This window comes from Eleutherodactylus coqui, chromosome 2 (assembly GCF_035609145.1).
Source record: "Eleutherodactylus coqui strain aEleCoq1 chromosome 2, aEleCoq1.hap1, whole genome shotgun sequence".
NCBI classification, from domain to species: Eukaryota; Metazoa; Chordata; class Amphibia; order Anura; family Eleutherodactylidae; genus Eleutherodactylus; species Eleutherodactylus coqui.
Window position 1 is genome coordinate 46697397 of NC_089838.1, and position 25217 is coordinate 46722613.

At 48.7% G+C, this 25217-nt stretch overlaps 1 protein-coding gene across 6 annotated transcripts in view; it reads right to left on the reverse strand.

The window, feature by feature from the left end:
- SOX5 (SRY-box transcription factor 5) overlaps positions 1 to 25217 on the reverse strand; it is a 178080-nt gene that overhangs the window by 41753 nt on the left and 111110 nt on the right. For all 6 annotated transcript variants that reach the window (XM_066590774.1, XM_066590773.1, XM_066590772.1 and 3 more), the window contains one exon: positions 1530 to 1656. In XM_066590774.1, coding sequence (XP_066446871.1) covers positions 1530 to 1656 — 127 coding nt within the window. The remainder of the gene's footprint in view (positions 1 to 1529; positions 1657 to 25217) is intronic.

The window sequence follows — 25217 nt, forward strand, 5'->3', positions numbered from 1 at the left end:
GGGGTTCACTAGAATACAACACTCATACGGGGACTTTACAGAATGTAGTTTGTACTCATATAATTTCTTTCTAAAATTTAGCACCACGCTGATATTTGGGGCCCTTAGAATGTAGAGCGCCACTCATCCGGGTTCTCTTTAGAAATAAGCAAGACACTCATTTTTGGGGTCTCCAGAATGTATCTCGGTGCTCACGTAGGAACTCCGTGTTAAAGAATTCAGTGCAGCACTCACACTGGGGGCTCTCCAGAATGTATCGCATGCAGCGCAACACTTGCACAGGGCAATCTCCAGAAAGCAGCAGGGTGCTCATACGTAGGCTATCTCAAACTGTAGTGCAGAACTCACATATGGACTCTCTAAAATGCAGCAGTGCTCGTATTAGGGCTGTCCAGAATGTAACACAGGGCGCATTTGGCGGATCTGCAGAATGCAACGCAGCACTCATATGGGGGCCTCTAGAATGCAGCACACTTATATCTGGACCCTCTAAAATGTAGCAAAGCTCATAGTTGGAGGGGGGGGGTGCTCTCCAAATCGTAGTGCAGCACTCAAAGTAGCTCTCTAGAATGTAGCACAACACTCATATGGGGGTTCTCCAGAATATAGCATGACTCGGGTATCTCCATGAACAATGCTGATATGGGGGCTCTCCAGAATGTAGTGCGGCACTCATTAGTGCTCTTGAGAATTTAGGACAGCCCTCATATCTGGGGTCTCCAATATGTAGCACGATGCTCATACAAGGCCTCTCCGAAGCAGGGGAGAACTGGTCATAGTAACTCATAGCGTGATCAGGTAACCTTCCCCGACGCTCTAGAGAATCCGTAACTTTGTAACAGGATTTGTTTCTTGACCGAATTTGCTACATTTGTATTAGAAACAAAGTTGCGTCAGGGAGGAACGTGTGCGTCGGCGACCTGATTACCGGGGATCGGCTTAAAGCTACATGACAAAATATTTAAAGTCTTTCTGCGCAATTAATAAGGATCAGCGGAGCGTTGTGTGTTTGGCCGCTGATATGATTATCTCTTTATCTCCGCGCTCGGCTGATGATACAGAATAGATTATGGCGGATAAAGAGGAAATTTGTTTCACCGAGCAAAAGTCATGAAGTCTTCCAGGAGAGCGACCGACTAAAGAGCCGTGGCTAATGTCACCGGGGAGGCGGGGGTCACCGCGAGGGAGGGGCTGCGAGGGCAACATGTAGTTTGCTTTCCAGACGACACTCTTAAAGGGCCACAAGCCCTAACAGCTTAGAACAGCACAGCAGCATTATAAGAGGAGTGGCTGATGTCAAAAGAGAAACACGTTGTCACAAACCTGTCAGCTGATACCCAGAATGCATCAGGCTTGAGGTAACAAACACCCCCCTGACTACCCATAATGCATTGGATGGAATTTTCTATATGGGACTAGTCTACAGTATATGAACACTGAGACCTAACAGGAAATCAGCGGAGCTGCTGCTGCAGCTTTGGTTGTGACTGTAGGATGACCACACTGATGTTGGGGTAATGAAGACTTACTGCATCCGGCCTTATAGCTGAAGCCAGGGGGGATGAGGAAGCCTTGCTGGGCAGCGGCTGCGGCCGCTAACGTCCTCTGGTCGGGAGGAAACACGGGGATCATCAAAGGTGGCAGCTGACCCTGGACCTGGGGGACACAAGAAAAAGACATCGTATAAATGGATGTATATGTACTGTCCACATACATGGGAAAGATACCCTATATCACATGTATAAGCCCGTAGTACACCGTGTATCTTGTTTAGACATAAAGCAGTATATAGTATAATATTCTGCATGTAGTGCCTATATAATATACATACAGTATCCTGAACTCAGTATGTGGTATCCCGAATGTACTGTGATACGTACATAGTATGCATGCAAGTAGTGTCCATATGTATAATAATAATGACAATCTTTATATAGCGCCAACATATTTCACAGCGCTTACAAGACAGGGAAAGTAGATACAAAAAACAAAGATACAAAAACCACGGTTACATAGTAATGTGTTGATGGGAATAGGGGTGAGGGTCCTGCTCCACCGAGCTTACATACTACAGATAATGGGGTGATACAGAAGGTAAAGGGGCTGGAGATGTGCACTGTATGGCGGGGTGGAGAGTGAGGGATGCTATACACACAGACAATGGTCAGACTGAAGCCGTATAGTGGCTGAATCGGTATGATTGCAGGGGGCAGTTGATGGTGGCTGACAAGGATTGCAGTCAGTAGGACAGGGAGCATGTTATTAGGCCTAGTACAGAGGGGTTTGGTTTAGGGGATGTGGTATGCCTCCCTGAAGAGGTGCGGTTTTAGGGCACGCCTGAAGTTTTGTGAGTCAGGGATTGCCCGGATAGTTTTGGGTAGCGCGTTCCAGAGGACGGGTGCTGCTCTGGATAAGTCTTGGAGGCAGGAATGAGAGGTTCGAATTAAAGGGAAGCCTAATCTGATTTCGTTAGCAGAGTGGAGAGCCCGGGCTGGGTGATGGATTGAGATCAGGGAGGCAATGTAGGGCGGCGCAGTGCTATAGAGAGCTTTACAGATGAGGGTAGTGAGTTTGGATTGGATTCTGTATTTGACATATGTATCTAATATACAGTAAATGTGCAAAATCCAGTATATAGTATGTACATCATATCATGCACCTAGTATGTATGTAGCATGTATTGCAGATCCTGTATGCAGTTTGTATTCGCAATTATGCTATGTATACAGTATCATGTATGTAGTATGTACCCTGTGCGTAGTATGTGGCCAGTATCCAGTATATACAATGGCAGTATGTATATAGTGTATATACACTTGCTGTAAAAAAAAAAAGTTGTCATTTTGCTGCAGAACCCGGCATGCGGTTCCATCTCATCAGATCTGTCAGTGATGAGAGTTGTGGTGATTAGATGAACGGTCAGCAGAGGCCCTAAAAGTGGTTCCCATCCTTGTCCTATAAACGGCTCTCGGAGGCTCCTTGTGTGTAGTGACCTCTTCTTCCGCTTGTGTGGAGCTTGTTGACCACTAGACGCCTCTACGTCGCAAATAAGAGATTTCCTCCCATTATCACAGTCTGAGAGGGGCGCATTATTGGGATGTGAGCAGCTAGATGAATTGTCCCCCACTGGCCGTTCTGACCAGACTTCCCCTACAGACCAACAGTAGAGAGGAGCGTCTGACCAGACTGTTAGGGGGTGTTGGGACCAGTGGATGGGGGCACACAAGATGACCGGGCTCAGGACGCCCCCTACAGACCACCAGTAGAGAGGACACAAGAGGGTCACAGGAAGCCCCCACAACATTGTCACACTGCCATGGCTGAGTGGTCACCAGTTATATCACGAATAGAACATGTATGGGTTCCTCTGGGATGCCAACTTCCACACCCTACCAGTTTACATGATCTAGAGGCTCAGTAAATATGGAGTGATATGCCGCAGGATACCATACAGAACCTGTATGCCTCTGTGTCTGCTCGTATCACATCTTGTATCCAAGCTAGAGGTAGTACAACAGGGTGCTAGAGCCTCCATGCCTGCCCGTATCACATCCTGTATCCAAGCTAGAGGAGGTACAACAGGGGACTAGAGCCTCCATGCCTACCTGTATCACATCTTATATTCAAGCTAGAGGAGGTACAACAGGGGACTAGAGCCTCCATGCTCGCCTGTATCACATCCTGTATCCAAGCTAGAGGAGGTACAACAGGGGACTAGAGCCTCCATGCTCGCCTGTATCACATCCTGTATCCAAGCTAGAGGAGGTACAACAGGGGACTAGAGCCTCCATGCTCGCCTGTATCACATCCTGTATCCAAGCTAGAGGAGGTACAACAGGGGACTAGAGCCTCCATGCTCGCCTGTATCACATCCTGTATCCAAGCTAGAGGAGGTACAACAGGGGACTAGAGCCTCCATGCTCGCCTGTATCACATCCTGTATCCAAGCTAGAGGAGGTACAACAGGGGACTAGAGCCTCCATGCCTGCCCGTATCACATCTTATATTCAAGCTAGAGGCGGTCAACAGGGTACTTTTATCATTGCTACAGTCACACAATGAAGGTTTAATTCATTCGATAATGTCTAGGGGAGGGATGTTACTGATAATGAGAGTATTATATATATATATATATATATATATATATATATATATATATATACACACACACAGACACACATATATACATACGTACATACATACATACATACATACACTCTCTTCCAGTGGGGGGATGTTACTGACAATGAGTGTATGTTGATAGTATCCAGTATATACTGTGGTGTTGTATATAAAGTATACAGTCCTTCTCTTATAGATGATATGTAACATGTATGTATACGGTGGCATCCTGTCTATAGTATCCGCCACGTATAGACGGGTGTATAAGTGAACAGCTGTGGAATTTTTGCATCGTTCCCTTCGGCAGGCAGCCATGAAACTTTTTTTTAATGGTTTCCAAGGATAAAAGTGACTTTGCCAAAAGAAAAGGCTCCAAAAAAAGTCCTCAAAAACACTAATAGAAAGACAGATGGTTTCACGCGGCGCGGCGCTGCCAACGAGCGGAAATAAATAAATAACAATAAAATGGATGTTATTGAAGCTGATTGTAAAGACCTTCCATCGCTGCCAACGTGGATGTGCCGCTCAGATGCTCGTGTCATGGACGGGGACAGCCAGGAAGCCGTGACCGCCGCGACCTTGTACTGTCCGTGCGTGGTGACGACCCCCCCCACCAACCACTGGAATAATCTACACCCAGGAGAGGATTATTATGCATTCTGCTATAGCGGCTGACCGCAGACAGGTGGCAGCACAGGAAGCTCAATGACTCTGGGACATCTGCCAAAGAGCTTACAATCACAATGACTGCCACAGGTCCAGGTTACTGAATCACAACAGCAGAGGAAATGCGACGGCATCCAGCTATCAGTTATATCCCACAGCAGTGACATCATCACTCTCCAGATATCCGTTATATTATACAGCAGTGACATCACCGCTCTCAGAATGTCAGTTATATCATACAGCAGTGACATCACCATTCTCCAGATATCAGTTATATTATACAGCAGTGATATCACTGCTCTCCAGCTACCAGTTATATTATACAGCAGTGACATCACTCTCCTGTTATCAGTTATATCATACAACAGTGACATCACCATTCTCCAGATATCAGTTATATTATACAGCAGTGATATCACTGCTCTCCAGCTATCAGTTATATTACACAGCAGTGTCATCACAGTTCTCCAGCTATCGGTTATATTATACAGCAGTGACATCACTACTCTCCAAATATCAGTTGTATTATACAACAGTGACATCACCGCTCTCCAGATATCAGTTACATCATACAACAGTGACATCACCATTCTCTAGATATCGGTTATATTATACAGCAGTGACCTCACCGCTCTCCCGCTATAAGTTATATTACACAGCGGTGACATCACTACTTCCCAGTTATATATTATACAGCAGTGACATCAACAGCCTCCTGCTATCATCAGTTGTATTATACAGCAGTGACATCACCGCTCTCCAGCTGTCAGTTATATTATACAGCTGTGACATCACCGTTCTCCCACTATCAGTTATATTATACAGCAGTGACATCACCATTCTTCAGATATCGGTTATATAATACAGCAGTGACATCAGCGCTCTCCAGATGTCAGTTATATTATCCAGCAATGACATGACCGTTCTCCAGCTATTGGTTATATTATACAGCAGTGACATTACTGCTCTCCAGATATTAGTTATATTATACAGTAGTGACATCTCCACTCTCCAGTTATATATTTATACAGCAGTGAGATCAACGGCCTCCTGCTATCATCAGTTGTATTATACAGCAGTGACATCACCACTCTCCAGCTATCAGTTATATCACAGTTGTGACATTAGCGCTCTCCAGCTATCAGCTATATTATACAGCAGTGACATGAGCGCTCTACAGATATCTGATATATTATACAGCAGTGACATCACCACTCTCCAGCTATCAGTTATATTATACAGCCGTGATATCATTGCTCTTTCGCTATCAGTTATATTATACAGCAGTGACATCACTGCCTTTCAGATATCAGTTATAGTATACAGCAGTGACATCTCCACTCTCCCACTATAAGTTATATTACACAGTAGTGACATCACCTCTTTCAAGTTATATATTATTCAGCAGTGACATCAACGGCCTCCTGCTATCATCAGTTGTATTATACAGCAGTTACATCACCACTCTCCAGCTATCAGTTATATTATACAGCCGTGATATCATTGCTCTTTCGCTATCAGATATATTATACAGCAGTGACATCACCGCTTCTAAGAAACCCGTTATATTATACAGCAGTGAATACACCACCCTCCAGATGAGTTGTATCATACAATAGTGACATCACCGCTCTTGAGATATCAGTTATATTATACATCAGTGACATCACCATTGTCCAGCTATCAGTTTTATTATATAGCAGTGAAAGCACCGCCCTCCAGCTATCAGTTATATTACACAGCAATGACATCAGCACTCTCCAGCTATCAGTTATATCACACAGCAGTGACGTCACTGCTCTCTAGCTATCAGTTATATCACAGCCGTGACATTAGCGATCAGTTATATTATATGATCCAGCTATCAGTTATATTATACAGCAGTGAAATCACCGCCCGCCAGCTATCAGTTACATCACACAGCAGTGACATCACCACTCTCCCGCTATAAGTTATATTACACAGTAGTGACACCAACACTTTCCAGTTATATATTATACAGCAGTGACATCACCGCTCTCCAGCTATCAGTTATATTTTTACATCAGTGACATCACCGTTCTTTCGCTATCAGTTATATTATACAGCAGTGACATCAGCACTCTTCAGCTATCAGTTATATCACAGCCGTGACATTAGCGCTCTCCAGCTATCAGTTATATTATACAGCAGTGACATCAGCACTCTTCAGCTATCAGTTATATTATACAACAGTGACATCACCGCTCTCCAGATATAAGTTATATCACACAGTAGTGACGTCACTGCTCTTTCCCTTTCTGTCTTTTTCCGACCGCTCTTCTCATTAGAAGACAATTGGGAGACGTTTTCCTTTGTACTTTTCCCCGTCTTTGCGGTTCCGCTCGCCGTTCCAGACCTGATGAGTGTTCCCTTGGCCGGGAGCAGCGCTGCCGTAATCACACTATTATTGTGCTGGGAACAGTTTAATTCTGCATTCTGTTCCCAACCGCAGAACAATTACCCAACAATTTTGGTTAACCAGAAAATCACGCTGGCGAGAAGGGGAGGAAATGCTAACATGGAGGACGGCGAGTGCCGGGCGCAGCGTCTGAAAAACAAGAGGCGTCTCCAGCGAGGGGCGGCGCTGCTGATCAGGGAGGCGTTCAGCACCTCCAGCCTAATAAAGACTAAATTAATTACAAGAGCTTTTATTGACGGCTTTATCGCTATCAGTAGAGCAGTTTTAATTATACGTCGGCGCACTAACGAGACAGAAATGAATTTCAGCTTGGCGTAAATGATGAAGAGATCGCTCCTACCGAGAGGAGTAATCCGCACGGTTATAGCCGAGGCTCTAAGCTGCAGCCAGGACTCGCCGCGGGGCGGGGGGCAGGAGGGGGGGGGGGCAGATTTATGCAACCAGGATACTGCACGGGGTTTGCATTAGGTTTTCACTTTTGCTGGTGTGGGGCTGGAAGGTGCGCAGTGATCTCTCCGGAGCTCCGGAACGTCTGCAGCCTCCACGCATACTGGCTGAGCAGGCTTACAAGCGAGAGGGACCGGCACATGGCATAATATACACAAGGGGGCAGTGATGAGGGCTGCAGAGACTGCACATGCCCCCAGGCCATATAGGAGGGTATCATAGGTTAAAATAGTTGCACAGTGTATGCCCCAACTCTTCTCTGTGTCTACAGTTTACCCTCCACAGTGTACCAGCCCACCCCTCTTGACAGCGTACCCCTATAGCGTAACCTCCACGTACCCCTACAGTGATGCCCACCTTTCCTCCAATGTACCCTCTCCACCCCCCACCTCTCCTCTGTAGCATACCTCACCTCTCCTCCAGTCTACCCACCACAGCGTACCCTCCACCTCTCCTCCAGTGTACCCCACACAGAGTATCCCCCACAGCGTATCCCCACCTCTCCTCCACAGTGTACCCCCCAACAGCAAACCCCCCATCTTTCCTCCACACCTCTGTTGCAGTGTCCCCCCTCAACCTCTCCTCCACAATGTACCCCCCTAAACCTCTCTTGCAGTGTCCTCCCCACATCACCTCTACAGCATACCCCCCCAGACCACTCTTACAGTGTACCCATCCACCTCTCCTCCAGTGTACCCCCCCCCCACACCTCTCTTGCACTGTACCTTCCACCTCTCCTCCACAGAGTACCCCCCCACACACCTCTCTTGCAGTGTACCCTCCACCTCTCCTCCACAGTGTACCCCCCCACACACACCTCTCTTGCAGTGTACCCTCTACCTCTCCTCCACAGTGTACCCCCCCCTACACACCTCTCTTGCAGTGTACCCTCCACCTCTCCTCTACAGTGTATGCCCCAAGTCTCCTCCACAGTGTACACCCCCGGCCCCTACCTATGCCTTTTTCTGGTAGAACAAAGAAATTTGTCATTCTTATTTTTAAACCTTGCTTCCGCTCGTCACTCTTCCCGTTGTCGCCCCTGTCCTACCACATGGAGGACAATATGGCTGCATCCATCTGCGCTTGCCATTAAACCCTGGTAATCCATCGATGAACAGCTGGACTGGCACACATGACCCAAAGCCTGGAGCATATAGAAGGGCAGGATCATAACTGGACTATACTGTAGTGCACTGACACATTGTAACAAACCCTCAGCTGTGTGAGCGGAACCAGGTCAGGAAGAGGATAAAACAATCATTTTTAAAAGTTTCTGTTCACTGACAGCAAGCATATGTATTAAACTGCAAGTTTAAGATGGGACACTTTGTGATACAGGACAGTTACAGAATACGGATAGATAGTCTGTCACACTACTACTCCTATTGTGCGTGCGCAGGCAGATGGCGATTCTCCTCCCCTGCCTTGGACAATGATGGAGAGGTGCAGGCAGTCGTTCTGCGCTGCCGCTGCTTACACATGCAGAAGTGCCGGTGGTCGTTCTGCGCTGCGGGGTTGTGCTGACACATATAGAGGTGCTGGTGGTCATTCTGTGCTGTGCAGCCGCCGCTGACACGCTTGGAGTTGGCGGCAGTCATCCTGCGATGCGTGGTCACCGCTGAAACATGGAGAGGTGTCGGCGGTCATTCTGTGCTGCGCTGCCGCCAATGACGCATATGGAGGTGCCGGCGGTTGCTCTGTGCTGCGCAGCCGCCGCTGACACAGGGAGAGGTGCCGGCGGTTATTCTGCACTGCAGTGCTGCCGCTGACACGTGTAGAGCTGCCGTCGGTTGTTCTGCGCTGCGCTGACACGTATAGAGGTGCTGGTAGTCATTGTGCTGCACTGCCACCACTGACACACGGAGGGGTGCTGGTGGTCATTCTGCGCTCCGCAGCCACCACTGACATATGAAGAGGTGCCGGCTGTCATTCTGCGCTGCGCTGCCGCCGCTGACACGTAGAGAGGTGCCGACGATCGTTCTGCGCTGTGCTGCCACCGCTGACATTTGGAGAGGTTCCGGCGGTCGTTCTGCGCTGCGCTGCCGACACTTGTCTCTATTCCATCGTCAAGCGATTTAAGCAGAAGGTTTCTATGACAATAAGAACCAAAAGAAAGTGGGCGTCCTGCCAGCGACAACTTCACAGCGCGGGTCCAGGGCACGGCGTGTCACCCCCCTCCCCTGTAGTCTAACAGGTACCATCACTTGGCACCAGAGAGAGAAGAGCGGACGATGCGCCAGATTTGGGAGTTGGGTTTGTTTTGGGTTGATTTGCTACAAAACATATGGACATGGCGGCTCTGCCCAGAAAACCGCCATATATCATCAGCCTGACGCTGCAGAAGAAACGTCTGTAAGCACAGCAAACCCTCTGCCGGGCAGGAAGTAACAGAACAGCACCACCTAGAGGGGGCGAAGAAGCAGCTGTCAGCACAGCAATTCCTCTGCCAGTGCAGGAAGTAATAGAATAGCGCCACCCAGAGGAGGGCCAAAGAAGCAGCTGTCAGCACAGCAAACCCTCTGCCAGGGCAGGAAGTAGCAGAACAGCGTCACCTAGAGGAGAGATCCACCTTCTTGACACTGGCAAACCAGGAAATGGGCCTTAGAGGGCCACTAACCCTAAAAAAGGTGCAATAGTATTACACAAGCAGCAGCGGATAATGTGGCAGTTGTTGGACTTCCTGTCATTCATCCAACCGGAGAAGCTCTACAGACAGCCTCAACCTCAGCTGATAACAGATAACAATAGCTGGTGATCTTTTTTCTGTGGTTAGTCTCTCCCAAACCAAAAAAAATGACCGATAAAGCAGTAGATTGAATTTCCCTGCAAGATGACGACCTACAGCCGTGGTACACTGCGCTATTTGCTGCAACGTGCACACATAGATGGCGGTATATATGTTTACGGCGCAGTATATATTTCTTACTGGATGCCTTTGTATAGAATAGCCCAGCGGGAGCCTGTGCCATGCACGGCGATGGCCGCCATGTTCTCTCTATACCGTTTATGTAAATGAGGGTGAATAGTGCTGGGAAAGAAGCGATACAAAGTATCAACACAGAATGAATAATGTCACATGACTGCGCTAAAGTAGCCAACATCTTGTAAGGTATCTCCCCACCAGGGTGGCGACGCAGCGAAGCACCTTGCGCTGGCGCTCGCCGCAGCCCACGGGCGGCCGACTCTTGTTTAAGACTTTGCGAGAGCCAGAAATCTTGTAAAGAAAACAAGATGTGCCGCTACTAAAACTTTTAATGACTATAGCGGAAAAAAAAAGGTGGAAGTTGGGCGCCAGCTGGCTGAACGCAGAATCCAGGCGGCACAGCTTGAACTTAAAGCTATCTTAACGTGATGAAGAAGTGCCAATAATTAGCATATGTAGCGCGAACAGGTTTGCTGGCACGAAGAAGTGAAAAACTCCAAGGTAAAGTTATTATTAGGGAGTAATTAGCTCTGTGAAGTAAATGAGTGTAACAATAGCTGCCAGCACTCACAATATGTCCAACATCTGACTGCGCGCGAGATAACATTGTATCCGATCGCTCCCCGCGCGAGAATCTGTTAATAACCATATGTTAGTGTAATTAATGCAGAATCTTTCTGACCTGTTGTCACAGAGGAACAATACGATGTGGAAGCCATCAAACAGCCAACGCGCCAAAGAGAAGCGGAAAATTGGGGCCCGTTAGTTACCGGCAGCAAAGTCTACTTAGTAACGGACGGACAGCGAGGGGGAGGGGATGGAGGACGCCAAAGAGTTAACACGTTCGCTGCCTCCTCCTGGTGGAGAATGTATCAAGGTTGAATAAGTCATAACAACAGTGGGGGCCCCCGACAAGCGATCTGGCGAGCGCTGGGATAGCATACGTTCCGGCCTTGTGATGTGAATGGTGGGAGGTATGACTCCCACTGCCAATCAAGTCTCGTTACTTTAATGAAGGGGGATATCACCATCTTGAATGACCCCCATTTGGCTAGTGCCACAATACCAGCTGAACTTGTAAGGATAATCGTTGAAGGTATCATATTCCTGAATGACCACCATTACCAGTCTGGCAGGTGTTACCATATGATCTGGCATGGTGATGTCAATGGTGGGAGATATGGCCCCCCTAAATGACCCCCACTACTGATCTGGTGAATGGGAGGTGTCGCTCCCCTGAATGACCCCCCACATCAGATGGAGACTCACAATGTAAATGCTTGGAGATAGGGCCCCCCTGAATGACCCGCACCACTGATCTGGTAAGTGGGAGATATCGTTCCCTTAAATGACCCCCACTACTGATCTGGTAAGTAGGAGGTATCGCTCCCCTGAATCACCCCCACTACTGATCTGGTAAGTAGGAGGTATCGCTCCCCTGAATCACCCCCACTACTGATCTGGTAAGTGGGAGATATCGTTCCCTTAAATGACCCCCACTACTGATCTGGTAAGTGGGAGGTATCGCTCCCCTGAATCACCCCCACTACTGATCTGGTAAGTAGGAGGTATCGCTCCCCTGAATCACCCCCACTACTGATCTGGTAAGTGGGAGGTATCGCTCCCCTGAATCACCCCCACTACTGATCTGGTAAGTAGGAGGTATCGCTCCCCTGAATCACCCCCACTACTGATCTGGTAAGTGGGAGGTATCGCTCCCCTGAATCACCCCCACTACTGATCTGGTAAGTAGGAGGTATCGCTCCCCTGAATTACCCCCACTACTGATCTGGTAAGTGGGAGATATCTTTCCTTAAATGACCCCCACTACTGATCTGGTAAGTGGGAGGTATCGCTCCCCTGAATCACCCCCACTACTAGTACGAACAACCCAGCAGCAGCAAAAATCCAGGCTGATACAGTGTATCAGCACAGGTGACTCATAACAAACCCATTGGTGCTAGGAGCGGCACAGGATTTCAGCCTCTGAGTGTAAATGAAAGTTTCTATATACTGACATGAAGCAGAGATCTTGAAAATAGCACACAATCAGGCAGTTGAGTCCACGGATACATAAAACGGCAACCGGTGACTAAATATCAGCTCTTTAGTCAGAGAAAATAAAGAAATAAATGCTTGTGAAGGAGAAAACTCCTCCGGGAGCAGCGGCACCACCTCCATCGCACTCATTCATCTTCTTACCAAACATCTGTTTAAGGCCTGTGTGATCCACCTGTCAGAATCCGCATTCTCTGCGCGCCTCAAAACTCTGCCATCAGACTCCGCGCCGTTCTGATCAGACGCTCCAAGCTCAGTAATCAGCAAATTTATCTCCTCTAATGTGAGCAGAAACAGAGCGAAGCACAACATGGCGGTAATTCATCTTCAGTACGGGAAACCTGGCCGCCTGAGAGACAGAAGATCTGTACAATCCAAGACTCTGATGTCTCTGACTAACGGAGAAGCGGCATCTCACAAGACGTCTTCACAAGAACCTTCACAAAGCACTCCACCGACCCCACACAGGAGCCAGAATACAGTCCTGCATGTAGGGGGCAGTATTATAGTAGTTATATTCTTGTACATAGGGGGCAGTATTACAGTAGTTTTATTCTTTGTACATAGGGGACAGTACTATAGTAGTTATATTATTGTATATAGGTGACAGTATTATAGTGGTTATATTCTTGTACATAGGGGGCAGTATTATAGTAGGTAAATTCCTGTACATAGGGGGCAGTATTATAGTAGTTATATTCTTGTACATAGGGAGCAGTATTATAGTAGTTATATTCTTGTACATAGGGGGCAGTATTACAGTAGTTATATTCTTGTACATAGGGGGCAGTATTATAGTAGTTATATTCTTGTACATAGGGGGCAGTATTATAGTAGTTATATTCTTGTACATAGGAGGCAGTATTATAGTAGTTATATTCTTGTACATAGGAGGCAGTATTATAGTAGTTATATTCTTGTACATAGGAGGCAGTATTATAGTAGTTATATTCTTGTACATAGGGGGCAGTATTATAGTAGTTATATTCTTTGTACATAGGGGACAGTATTATAGTAGTTATATTATTGTATATAGGTGAAAGTATTATAGTGGTTATATTCTTGTACATAGGGGGCAGTATTATAGTAGTTATATTCCTGTACATAGGAGGCAGTATTATAGTAGTTATATTCTTGTACATAGGGGGCAGTATTATAGTAGGTAAATTCCTGTACATAGGGGGCAGTATTATAGTAGGTAAATTCCTGTACATAGGGGGCAGTATTATAGTAGTTATATTCTTGTACATAGGGGGCAGTATTATAGTAGTTATATTCTTGTACATAGGGAGCAGTATTATAGTAGTTATATTCTTGTACATAGGGGGCAGTATTACAGTAGTTATATTCTTGTACATAGGGGGCAGTATTATAGTAGTTATATTCCTGTACATAGGAGGCAGTATTATAGTAGTTATATTCTTGTAAAAAAGGGTCAGTATTATAGTAGTTATATTCCTGTACATAGGAGGCAGTATTATAGTAGTTATATTCCTGTACATAGGAGGCAGTATTATAGTAGTTATATTCTTGTACATAGGGGGCAGTATTATAGTAGTTATATTCTTGTACATAGGGGGCAGTATTATAGTAGTTATATTCTTGTACATAGGGGGCAGTATTATAGTAGGTAAATTCCTGTACATAGTGGGCAGTATTATAATAGTTATTTTCTTGTACAGCAGAGCAGCATTATATTAGTAATATTGTTGTACATAGGAGGCAGTATTATAGTAGTTATATTCTTGTACATAGGGGGCAGTATTATAGTAGGTAAATTCTTGTACATAGGGGGCAGTATTATAGTAGTTATATTCTTGTACATAGGGGGCAGTATTATAAGAGTTATATTATTGTACATAGGGGGCAGTATTATAGTAGTTATATACTTGTACATAAGGGGCAGTATTATAGTTGTATTCTTGTATATAGGAGCTGTAATATAGTAGTTATATTCTTGTACATAGGGGGAAGTATTATAGTAATTATATTCTTGTACATAGGGGGCAGTATTATAGTAATTATATTCTTGTACATAGGGGGCAGTATTATAGTAATTATATTCTTGTACATAGGGGCAGGCAGTATTATAGTAATTATATTCTTGTACATAGGGGGCAGTATTATAGTAATTATATTCTTGTACATAGGGGGCAGTATTATAGTAATTATATTTTTGTACATAGGGGGCAGTATTGTAGCACGCATTGATGGTTTGCATACTCCTCAGTAATGTATTATCGTGGTGCAGTTTGGATGATGGCCCATAATTCTCTCTCCTGCCTTTAGCTCTGTTCGCACACAGGAAAAGCGGAGTGCATACTCTGTCAGTCTTCCGCCATGCTGCACATTACTCTTTTCTCTATGTGGAGACGTCTCATTGGACAGAAGTATGCCTTTCTCTTCTGGAAGTTTTCAAACACTTTTTTTTGTTGGAGGAGATCATTTCATAACAATCTGGAATGTAATTTTGGATCCGGTTCAATTTCTTTCTCTTATCGGCCACAATTAATGCTTTTCTGATTTTTCAATGTTATAATTAGCAGCAGTGAACGGCGTAATTGCCAGCAGACGCATCTTAATATGTCACGGGGATCAAATAAGCTGATGCCGCTCCAGATTTTAATGGCGGCACAGTCGAGTCGTCTGTAAATAAATAACAATCATTTGCTTCGTTCCAGCGCAAGAGAAGTCGTCGTTGACCAAACACAACAGACGGAAATTTGGCGACTTTGACTGAACCACAGAGCTCGCCGGCTGAGGGAAGAGTGGGGGGGGGGGGGGGGGGGGGGAGATGTTTGTTGATCAACTAATGATGAATCTGTGATAATAGAACGCATTGAGCATCTAATGGATGCAGAATGAGGGTGAAAGAAACATGGATGCCACTCGTGTCATCCAGATGGCGGCAGGGTGCTGTGTAATGGGGCGTCAGGATATCGTGCACACGACTTCAGCTATGAACTCCCATTTGTCTATGACACTCAGCAGCTTAGATACTCCTGATAAATGATGCAGGATGACACTGGGCGCCACCAGGAGTTAAGTGGCGCATAGTTCATGGTCACATGACACAAATCGTGTTCTATGAATGCAAATGTCTCAAGATGGCCACTGTCACCTACAATTCCCACAAAGTTCTACGAAGGTTGTGTCGGGAAAGTTCTTATGACTGTGGTGGTCACATGTGAGTTCCACAGTCTATGGAGTGTGTTAATTGCGTGGCTTGTCTCACAAATGTCGCGGTCAAATTGTGAGTTTTAAGTTATGAATCTTTCCCTGACTTAAACTTTTTCTCTGCCCTTGGAAACTTTCCCGGTGAATGGCGATGTAACGGACATGGAGAAGGCGTTGAGGGCGAGTGCAGTTGTGTAATTAGAAATATGTTAATTTCCATCCTGTTTACAAACAAGACATTTAAACGGCTACAATCAGCCCGTCAGCGACGAAACCTTCCGAGACCCCCGATGTGTCACAGAGGTGATGGCAGCCGAGAGGTAACATCCCTGTCATCGGGGGAGACGAGTGGGAGTTGTGTGTCTGTGTAATTGCAGCAGGACGGTGAAAGGACCAGGATCCGACGACACGGGAGAGGTGAAAGGACGATCGGGTTAAAAGGAGCGAATGGCGACGGCGCGCAAACAGTGTGCCCGGAATAAAACCACCAGCAAGCTAAAAATAAAGCCTCTGCTGTCTCCTATGTGGATAGGTGTTTCATTAAGACGAAGTGGCGACAACCTCCGCGTTCAGCCGTCAGCAAAATGACAAACAGTAATCTGACAACACCAAAAACAAAAAGTAACAATTACAAGTCGCTGATTACAGAACAATAGATGTCTGGCGGCACCGGCCAACAGAGCTTACACTCAGAACATGGTGGCTCCGGCCAACAGAGCTTACACTCAGAACATGGTGGCTCCGGCCAACAGAGCTTACACTCAGAACATGGTGGCTCCGGCCAACAGAGCTTACACTCAGAACATGGTGGCACAGGCCAACAAAGCTCACATTCAGAACATGGTGGCTCCGGCCAACAGAGCTCACACTCAGAACATGGTGGCTCCGGCCAACAGAGCTCACACTCAGAACATGGTGCCTCCGGCCAAGAGAACGTGGCGGCACCGGACAAAAGAGCTTACACTGAGAACATAGCGGCACTGGCCAGCAGAGCTTACACGCAGAACATGGCGGCACCGGCCAACAGAGCTTACACTCAGAACATGCCGGCACTGGCCAACAGAGCTTACACTTAGAACATGCCGGCACCGGCCAACAGAGCTTACACTCAGAACATGCCGGCACCGGCCAACAGAGCTTACACTCAGAACATGGCGGCACCGGCCAACAGAGCTTACACTCAGAACATGCCGGCACCGGCCAACAGAGCTTACACTTAGAACATGCCGGCACCGGCCAACAGAGCTTACACTCAGAACATGGCGGCACCGGCCAACAGAGCTTACACTCAGAACATGGCGGCACCGGCCAACAGAGCTTACACTCAGAACATGCCGGCACCGGCCAACAGAGCTTACACTCAGAACATGGCGGCTCCGGCCAACAGAGCTCACACTCAGAACATGGCGGCACCGTGCAAAAGAGCTTACACTGAGAACATGGCAGCACCGGCCAACAGAGTTTACACTCAGAACATGGCGGCACCGGCCATCAGGGCTTACAGTCAGAACATGGCGGCACCCGGCCATCAGGGCTTACAGTCAGAACATGGCGGCACCCGGCCATCAGGGTTTACACTCAGAACATGGCGGCACCCGGCCATCAGGGCTTACAGTCAGAACATGACGGCACCCGGCCATCAGGGCTTACACTCAGAACATGGCGGCACCGGCCATCAGGGCTTACACTCAGAACATGGCGGCACCGGCCATCAGGGCTTACACTCAGAACATGGCGGCACCGGCCATCAGGGCTTACACTCAGAACATGGCGGCACCGGCCATCAGGGCTTACACTCAGAACATGGCGGCACCGGCCATCAGGGCTTACACTCAGAACATGGCGGCACCGGCCATCAGGGCTTACACTCAGAACATGGCGGCACCGGCCATCAGGGCTTACACTCAGAACATGGCGGCACCGGCCATCAGGGCTTACACTCAGAACATGGCGGCACCGGCCATCAGGGCTTACACTCAGAACATGGCGGCACCGGCCATCAGGGCTTACACTCAGAACATGGCGGCACCGGCCATCAGGGCTTACACTCAGAACATGGCGGCACCGGCCATCAGGGCTTACACTCAGAACATGGCGGCACCGGCCAACAGAGCTTACACTCAGAACATGGCGGCACCGGCCAACAGAGCTTACACTCAGAACATGGCCGCTCTGGCCAACAGGGCTTACACTCAGAACATGGCGGCACCGGCCATCAGGGCTTACACTCAGAACATGGCGGCACCGGCCATCAGGGCTTACACTCAGAACATGGCGGCACCGGCCATCAGGGCTTACACTCAGAACATGGCGGCACCGGCCATCAGGGCTTACACTCAGAACATGGCGGCACCGGCCATCAGGGCTTACACTCAGAACATGGCGGCACCGGCCATCAGGGCTTACACTCAGAACATGGCGGCACCGGCCATCAGGGCTTACACTCAGAACATGGCGGCACCGGCCATCAGGGCTTACACTCAGAACATGGCGGCACCGGCCATCAGGGCTTACACTCAGAACATGGCGGCACCGGCCATCAGGGCTTACACTCAGAACATGGTGGCACCGGCCATCAGGGCTTACACTCAGAACATGGTGGCACCGGCCATCAGGGCTTACACTCAGAACATGGCGGCACCGGCCATCAGGGCTTACACTCAGAACATGGCGGCACCGGCCATCAGGGCTTACACTCAGAACATGGCTGCATCGGCCATCAGGGCTTACACTCAGAACATGGCGGCACCGGCCATCAGGGCTTACACTGAGAACATGGCAGCACCGGCCAGCTAGGCTTATACTCAGAACATGGCGGCACCGGACATCAGAGCTTATACTCAGAACATGGCGGCACCAGCCAACAGAGCTTACACTCAGAACATGGCGGCACTGGCCAATAGCGCTTACACTCAGAACATGGTGGCACTGGCCAATAGCGCTTACACTCAGAACATGGCGGCACTGGCCAATAGTGCTTACACTCAGAACATGGCGGCACTGGCCAATAGCGCTTACACTCAGAACATGACAGCACCGGCAAGCACAGCTTACAGTCAGAACATGGCGGCACCGGCCAGCAGAGGTTACACTCAGAACATGGTGGTTCCAACCAACAGAACATGGCGGCACTGGCCAACAGTGCTTACACTCAGAACATGGCGGCACTTGCCAACAGAGCTGACACTCAAAACATGGTGGCACCAGCCAACAGAGCTTACACTCAAAACAATGTGGCACCAACCAACAGAACTTACACTCAGAACATGGCGGTACCGGCCAACAGTGCTTACACTCAGAACATGGCGGCACTTGCCAACAGAGCTGACACTCAAAACATGGTGACACCAGCCAACAGAGCTTACACTCAAAACAATGTGGCACCAACCAACAGAACTTACACTCAGAACATGGTGGTACCGGCCAACAAAGCGTACAATCAGAACATGGTGGTAGCAACCAACAGGGCTTACACTCAGAACGTGGAGGTAAAGCCAACATAGCTTACAATAAGAACATGGTGGCATCAGCCAACAGGGCTTACACTCAGAACATGGCAGCAGCGGCGACCATGGCTTACACTCAGAACATGGCGGTACTGGCCACCAGGGCTTACACTCAGAACATGGCGGCACCGGCCATCAGGGCTTACACTCAGAACATGGCGGCACCGGCCATCAGGGCTTACACTCAGAACATGGCGGCACCGGCCATCAGGGCTTACACTCAGAACATGGCGGCACCGGCCATCAGGGCTTACACTCAGAACATGGCGGCACCGGCCAACAGAGCTTACACTCAGAACATGGCGGCACCGGCCAACAGAGCTTACACTCAGAACATGGCCGCTCTGGCCAACAGGGCTTACACTCAGAACATGGCGGCACCGGCCATCAGGGCTTACACTCAGAACATGGCGGCACCGGCCATCAGGGCTTACACTCAGAACATGGCGGCACCGGCCATCAGGGCTTACACTCAGAACATGGCGGCACCGGCCATCAGGGCTTACACTCAGAACATGGCGGCACCGGCCATCAGGGCTTACACTCAGAACATGGCGGCACCGGCCATCAGGGCTTACACTCAGAACATGGCGGCACCGGCCATCAGGGCTTACACTCAGAACATGGCGGCACCGGCCATCAGGGCTTACACTCAGAACATGGCGGCACCGGCCATCAGGGCTTACACTCAGAACATGGCGGCACCGGCCATCAGGGCTTACACTCAGAACATGGCGGCACCGGCCATCAGGGCTTACACTCAGAACATGGTGGCACCGGCCATCAGGGCTTACACTCAGAACATGGTGGCACCGGCCATCAGGGCTTACACTCAGAACATGGCGGCACCGGCCATCAGGGCTTACACTCAGAACATGGCGGCACCGGCCATCAGGGCTTACACTCAGAACATGGCTGCATCGGCCATCAGGGCTTACACTCAGAACATGGCGGCACCGGCCATCAGGGCTTACACTGAGAACATGGCAGCACCGGCCAGCTAGGCTTATACTCAGAACATGGCGGCACCGGACATCAGAGCTTATACTCAGAACATGGCGGCACCAGCCAACAGAGCTTACACTCAGAACATGGCGGCACTGGCCAATAGCGCTTACACTCAGAACATGGTGGCACTGGCCAATAGTGCTTACACTCAGAACATGGCGGCACTGGCCAATAGCGCTTACACTCAGAACATGACAGCACCGGCAAGCACAGCTTACAGTCAGAACATGGCGGCACCGGCCAGCAGAGGTTACACTCAGAACATGGTGGTTCCAACCAACAGAACATGGCGGCACTGGCCAACAGTGCTTACACTCAGAACATGGCGGCACTTGCCAACAGAGCTGACACTCAAAACATGGTGGCACCAGCCAACAGAGCTTACACTCAAAACAATGTGGCACCAACCAACAGAACTTACACTCAGAACATGGCGGTACCGGCCAACAGTGCTTACACTCAGAACATGGCGGCACTTGCCAACAGAGCTGACACTCAAAACATGGTGACACCAGCCAACAGAGCTTACACTCAAAACAATGTGGCACCAACCAACAGAACTTACACTCAGAACATGGTGGTACCGGCCAACAAAGCGTACAATCAGAACATGGTGGTAGCAACCAACAGGGCTTACACTCAGAACGTGGAGGTAAAGCCAACATAGCTTACAATAAGAACATGGTGGCATCAGCCAACAGGGCTTACACTCAGAACATGGCAGCAGCGGCGACCATGGCTTACACTCAGAACATGGCGGTACTGGCCACCAGGGCTTACACGCAGAACATGGCGGTACTGGCCACCGGGGCTTACACGAGGAACATGGTGGTACTGGCCAACGGGGCTTAAAATCAGAACATGGTGGTAGCGGCCAACAGGGCTTACACTCAGAACGTGGCGGTAAAGTCAACATAGCTTACACTCAAAAGATGGTGGCACCGGCCATCAGAACTTACACTCAGAACATGGAGGCATCAGCCAACAGAGCTTACACTCAGAACGTGGCGGTACTGGCCAACAGAGCTTACACTCAGAACATGGTGGCACCGGCCATCAGGGCTTACACTCAGAACATGGTGGCACCGGCCATCAGGGCTTACACTCAGAACATGGTGGCACCGGCCATCAGGGCTTACACTCAGAACCTGGCTGCACCGACCAACAGAGCTTACTCTCAGAACATGGCGGCACCAGCCAACAGAGCTTGCACTCAGAACGTGGCGGTACTGGCCAACAGAGCTTGCACTGTATTTGGGGAGCGGAGGGGGTGGAACGCGTTGTGCTTACGGATTTATCACTCTCTCTGGTACAGAAGGAATTGGCACACTTCACTAAAGATAAGTTTTATTGCCACGCGAGCCAACGTAAATGGCGCCTGACAGCTCCGCTCCATCATGGCGGTCGTGTGAGCGCGTTTTGACGACGTCTGGTCATTTCTGCGTTCGTCTGAACAGGTTACAAATGACAGGATTTCGTTGAGTTAGACGCTTCCCCGCGTTTTCCGCGATCTGTCCTCAGCCTTGATTAACGTCTTGGGCGTTAATGGAGATCTGCGCTTTTATGGGAGCTTTTAGCCCCGGTCACATAATTTTTCTGTTTCGGCTTTCATTTAGAGCCGCACTTAACTCTGTCATGTTTTCACATCCTCCGTAATCGAATAAAACACCTAGTTAGCGACAAGCCGCATTACCGTGTATCGCGGGAGGCCATTGTTCCCGGTCCAAACCACGGCCGCTCTTGTTTAGTAATTATAATGCCATCAAAGGCGGAAAAAAAAACAAAGTAACAATCCGGCGCTGTAAATCCCGCCAATTTATGGGCCTAATGCGTATGACGAGGACGCGGTATTAGGTTTTCCTACAGAAACAGGTACATAAAGCCCCTGGGGAAGTCGATGAACGGCGTTAGAGGACCATTGTTCCCGGCCAACGTGGGTAGGATTCCTGCTGGGCCTTAGTCGAGCTTAACGCAGCCGGAGGTCGGGACAGGAAAGGTAATTAGGAGAATGAGGCGTCGGGGGGCGGAGCTTCATTGTTTCTGCTCTATGGATCAGTTATGGACAACAAAGCAAGGAGGAAAATAGTCGGCGTGATCACATGTTCATGGCCATCCACTGTGCCGAGGCTGGAGAGGCTGCAAGGTCAACAAGGGCCCCAAAAAACAGAGCAGAGGGCCTCTGGGGCTGCGGTCTAAACTTATGTTACAATCACCCCCAGAGCTGCGTTTGTAATTCTGCTAATTGTCAATGAACTGCCTTTTAGGTCTGCAGTTCCCACTATGCACTTCCTTGTAGTGAAATGTAGCTTGGCAGAGGCATGCAGCTTCAGGTGTGCACGGAGTAGAAGTCGTGATGTGATCAGTAGCCAACCATTTACCAAGTTCTGCTTCATGTAGAATAAAGTATGTGGACACGACAATTATCTGCTGCTTTATCTGCCGCAGACTGACATTGTGCACAAATTCCAGTAGTAAGAGCTCGCTGACATGGGCGTATGCGTATTCGGCTTATGTCATGTGTAAATCGGCATGTCTGATGCATATTCACTGCGCATTGTTAGCGCTCCCATAGACTTGCATTGGCGATCTGACTGCATAATATGAAGCAAAGTGCGCCGCGCCGCTGTGTTTTTTCACGTGCCTGAAAAAAGCAGGTTTGAATATCTCAGTTCAAGTCAAGTACGCGTGTAATACGGAACGAAGACACGTTCGTGTGAGTGCGCCCTTAGCGTATGTTCACCACTGAATTACCTGCAGGGAATTCTAGCTCTAAAATCCGTGTCCAAAAGCCGCGAGTGTTTCCACGTCAAGAAGCGACATGTAAGAGTATGTTCGCATGGCAGAATTGTTGCGGAATTTTGTGCGAATTCCACCGCCAGAGTAAGACCAGCGTAAAAATTAGCAGTCTCTGCCACAGACGCACATATGGATTTAGCCCTGCCAATGGGCACAAGCCGCGTATGGAATTCTGGGGCAAAAACAAATGTTTCTACGTCAGGAAGTGGTATGTCCCTCCTCGATGTGGACTATGTGGATTGTTACTATCTGCAGCGGAATTCCACGCACGGTTTCTGCCCATTGATAGGGCTAAGTCAATGTGCGGATCCATGCCAAAAACCGCGCCAGAAAGCTGCAAACTTTGACAGGCAGAATTGAAGCAGAACATTCCTCCGTCGGAATATACGCTCACGGCGGGTGTGCACGGCGGAATCGCTGCGGAGAATTTCACCTTTAAAAATCGTCTCAAAATCGGTGGGCTTCCGCCAAGCTTTTCTGTAGCGGATCCGCATGCGGATGCATCGCTGTTGATGGGCAAAATCCACATGCGGAATTCCACATCAGGAAATGATTTGCCGTATCGGAACTCTGCAGATTGTGCCCACCGACACGGCTGAATCCGCAGATTTAGGAGCGGTTCTCACAGGTGGGATTCGCCGTGTGGGCGCTCCCTACATGCCAAGCACAGATACGTTGTAACCACAGAGGCTGTGGAAGTGCAGATGACGGCGGCAACATGCGATTCATTCTGGAGACCTCGCCATTTCTTCCCCCCACAATAGAGAGTTCAGTGGGCGTCTCGGGGGATCGGAGGCTCCGGAGTCCTCGTCTCGCCGCTCGGACATATGAAAGAAACACCTGTTATAATCTAGACGCAAAGAACGAGACAACAATGGATGCAAATGGAGGGGCGGGTAACGAGGGATGAGAGAAAGCGCCAGATGAGATTCTCAGAGCAGGAAATAAATGGCATCCGACCGCCTCTGCTGACGCCGCAGCCAACTCTGAATGTCATCTCTAGAGTGTAAGCTCTGTAGCCAAGACGGGAGATGATGGGAAAAAATATACATCAGCAATCACAGCCGGGCCCTGGTGCCTAAGGGGCCAAAGGAACATTAGAAATGGCGCGCTGGTGGAGGGGGGGCCTATTTATACATTGGGGAGGAGCCAGGAGCTCTCTAATAGCGGCCAAAACACATTCGGGGTGGGGGATGATAACTGTGACTAGCAGAACATTCACCGAGCAAAAATAAGCCACATAAAAAATACGTAGTGAATAAAAGCCATTGATTCACATTGGCGCATCACGGTCCATGAATACACAGCGTGCTACACGCGGATTCTCACTCCGAAGATCGCCTATTCAGGGTGTATTTCTGCCCTTGACATTTTTTTGCAAAAAGGGACTATTGTTTTAATGCGCAAATAAGTGGCGAATACACGTTACATGCACATTTGCGCGATCCTATTCCCTTTTGCGGCCTATTTCAGTCAGTATATCGATCAAAATAGAACCCGCTGCGGTTGCTTTCACTTGACCGAAAATCGCCCCAAAAAACATGCATTTGTGGATGTAACCATTGACATCAGCTGGTTCTATTCATTGCGCAATATTTAGCGTATTTACGCCGTGTGGACGGCCCTGCGGGTTTACACAGCGGAATTCACGGCAGAATTTTTATGTGTGAATTCAGTCTCTAAAAACCGCGTCTAAATTTGCCGCTGATTTTGGCGCTGGACCGCATGCGGATGTAGTCCTCTCAATACGCAAAATCTGCATGCAGAAGTCTGGCGCATTTCTGTGAGATTCTCATTTTCGTGACGCGGAATTGCGATTTTCTACGTCAGAATTCTGCAGGCAGATTTTGCCTTGATAGGACTCCGTCCGCATGCGGATCCGCGCCAAAAACTGCTGCACCATGCGGCGGACTTTGACACATTTTTTTAAGAAACAGACTTCACATGGGTAAATTCCTTTGTGAATTGCGCCATTTGTACGCGCGCTTAGGGGGCTGCTCCGTAGGGAGTTTTCATGAAAATCCATCCACTAGATGTCACTGCTTCACACTGCTGCTGCTCTCTGGAATATGCC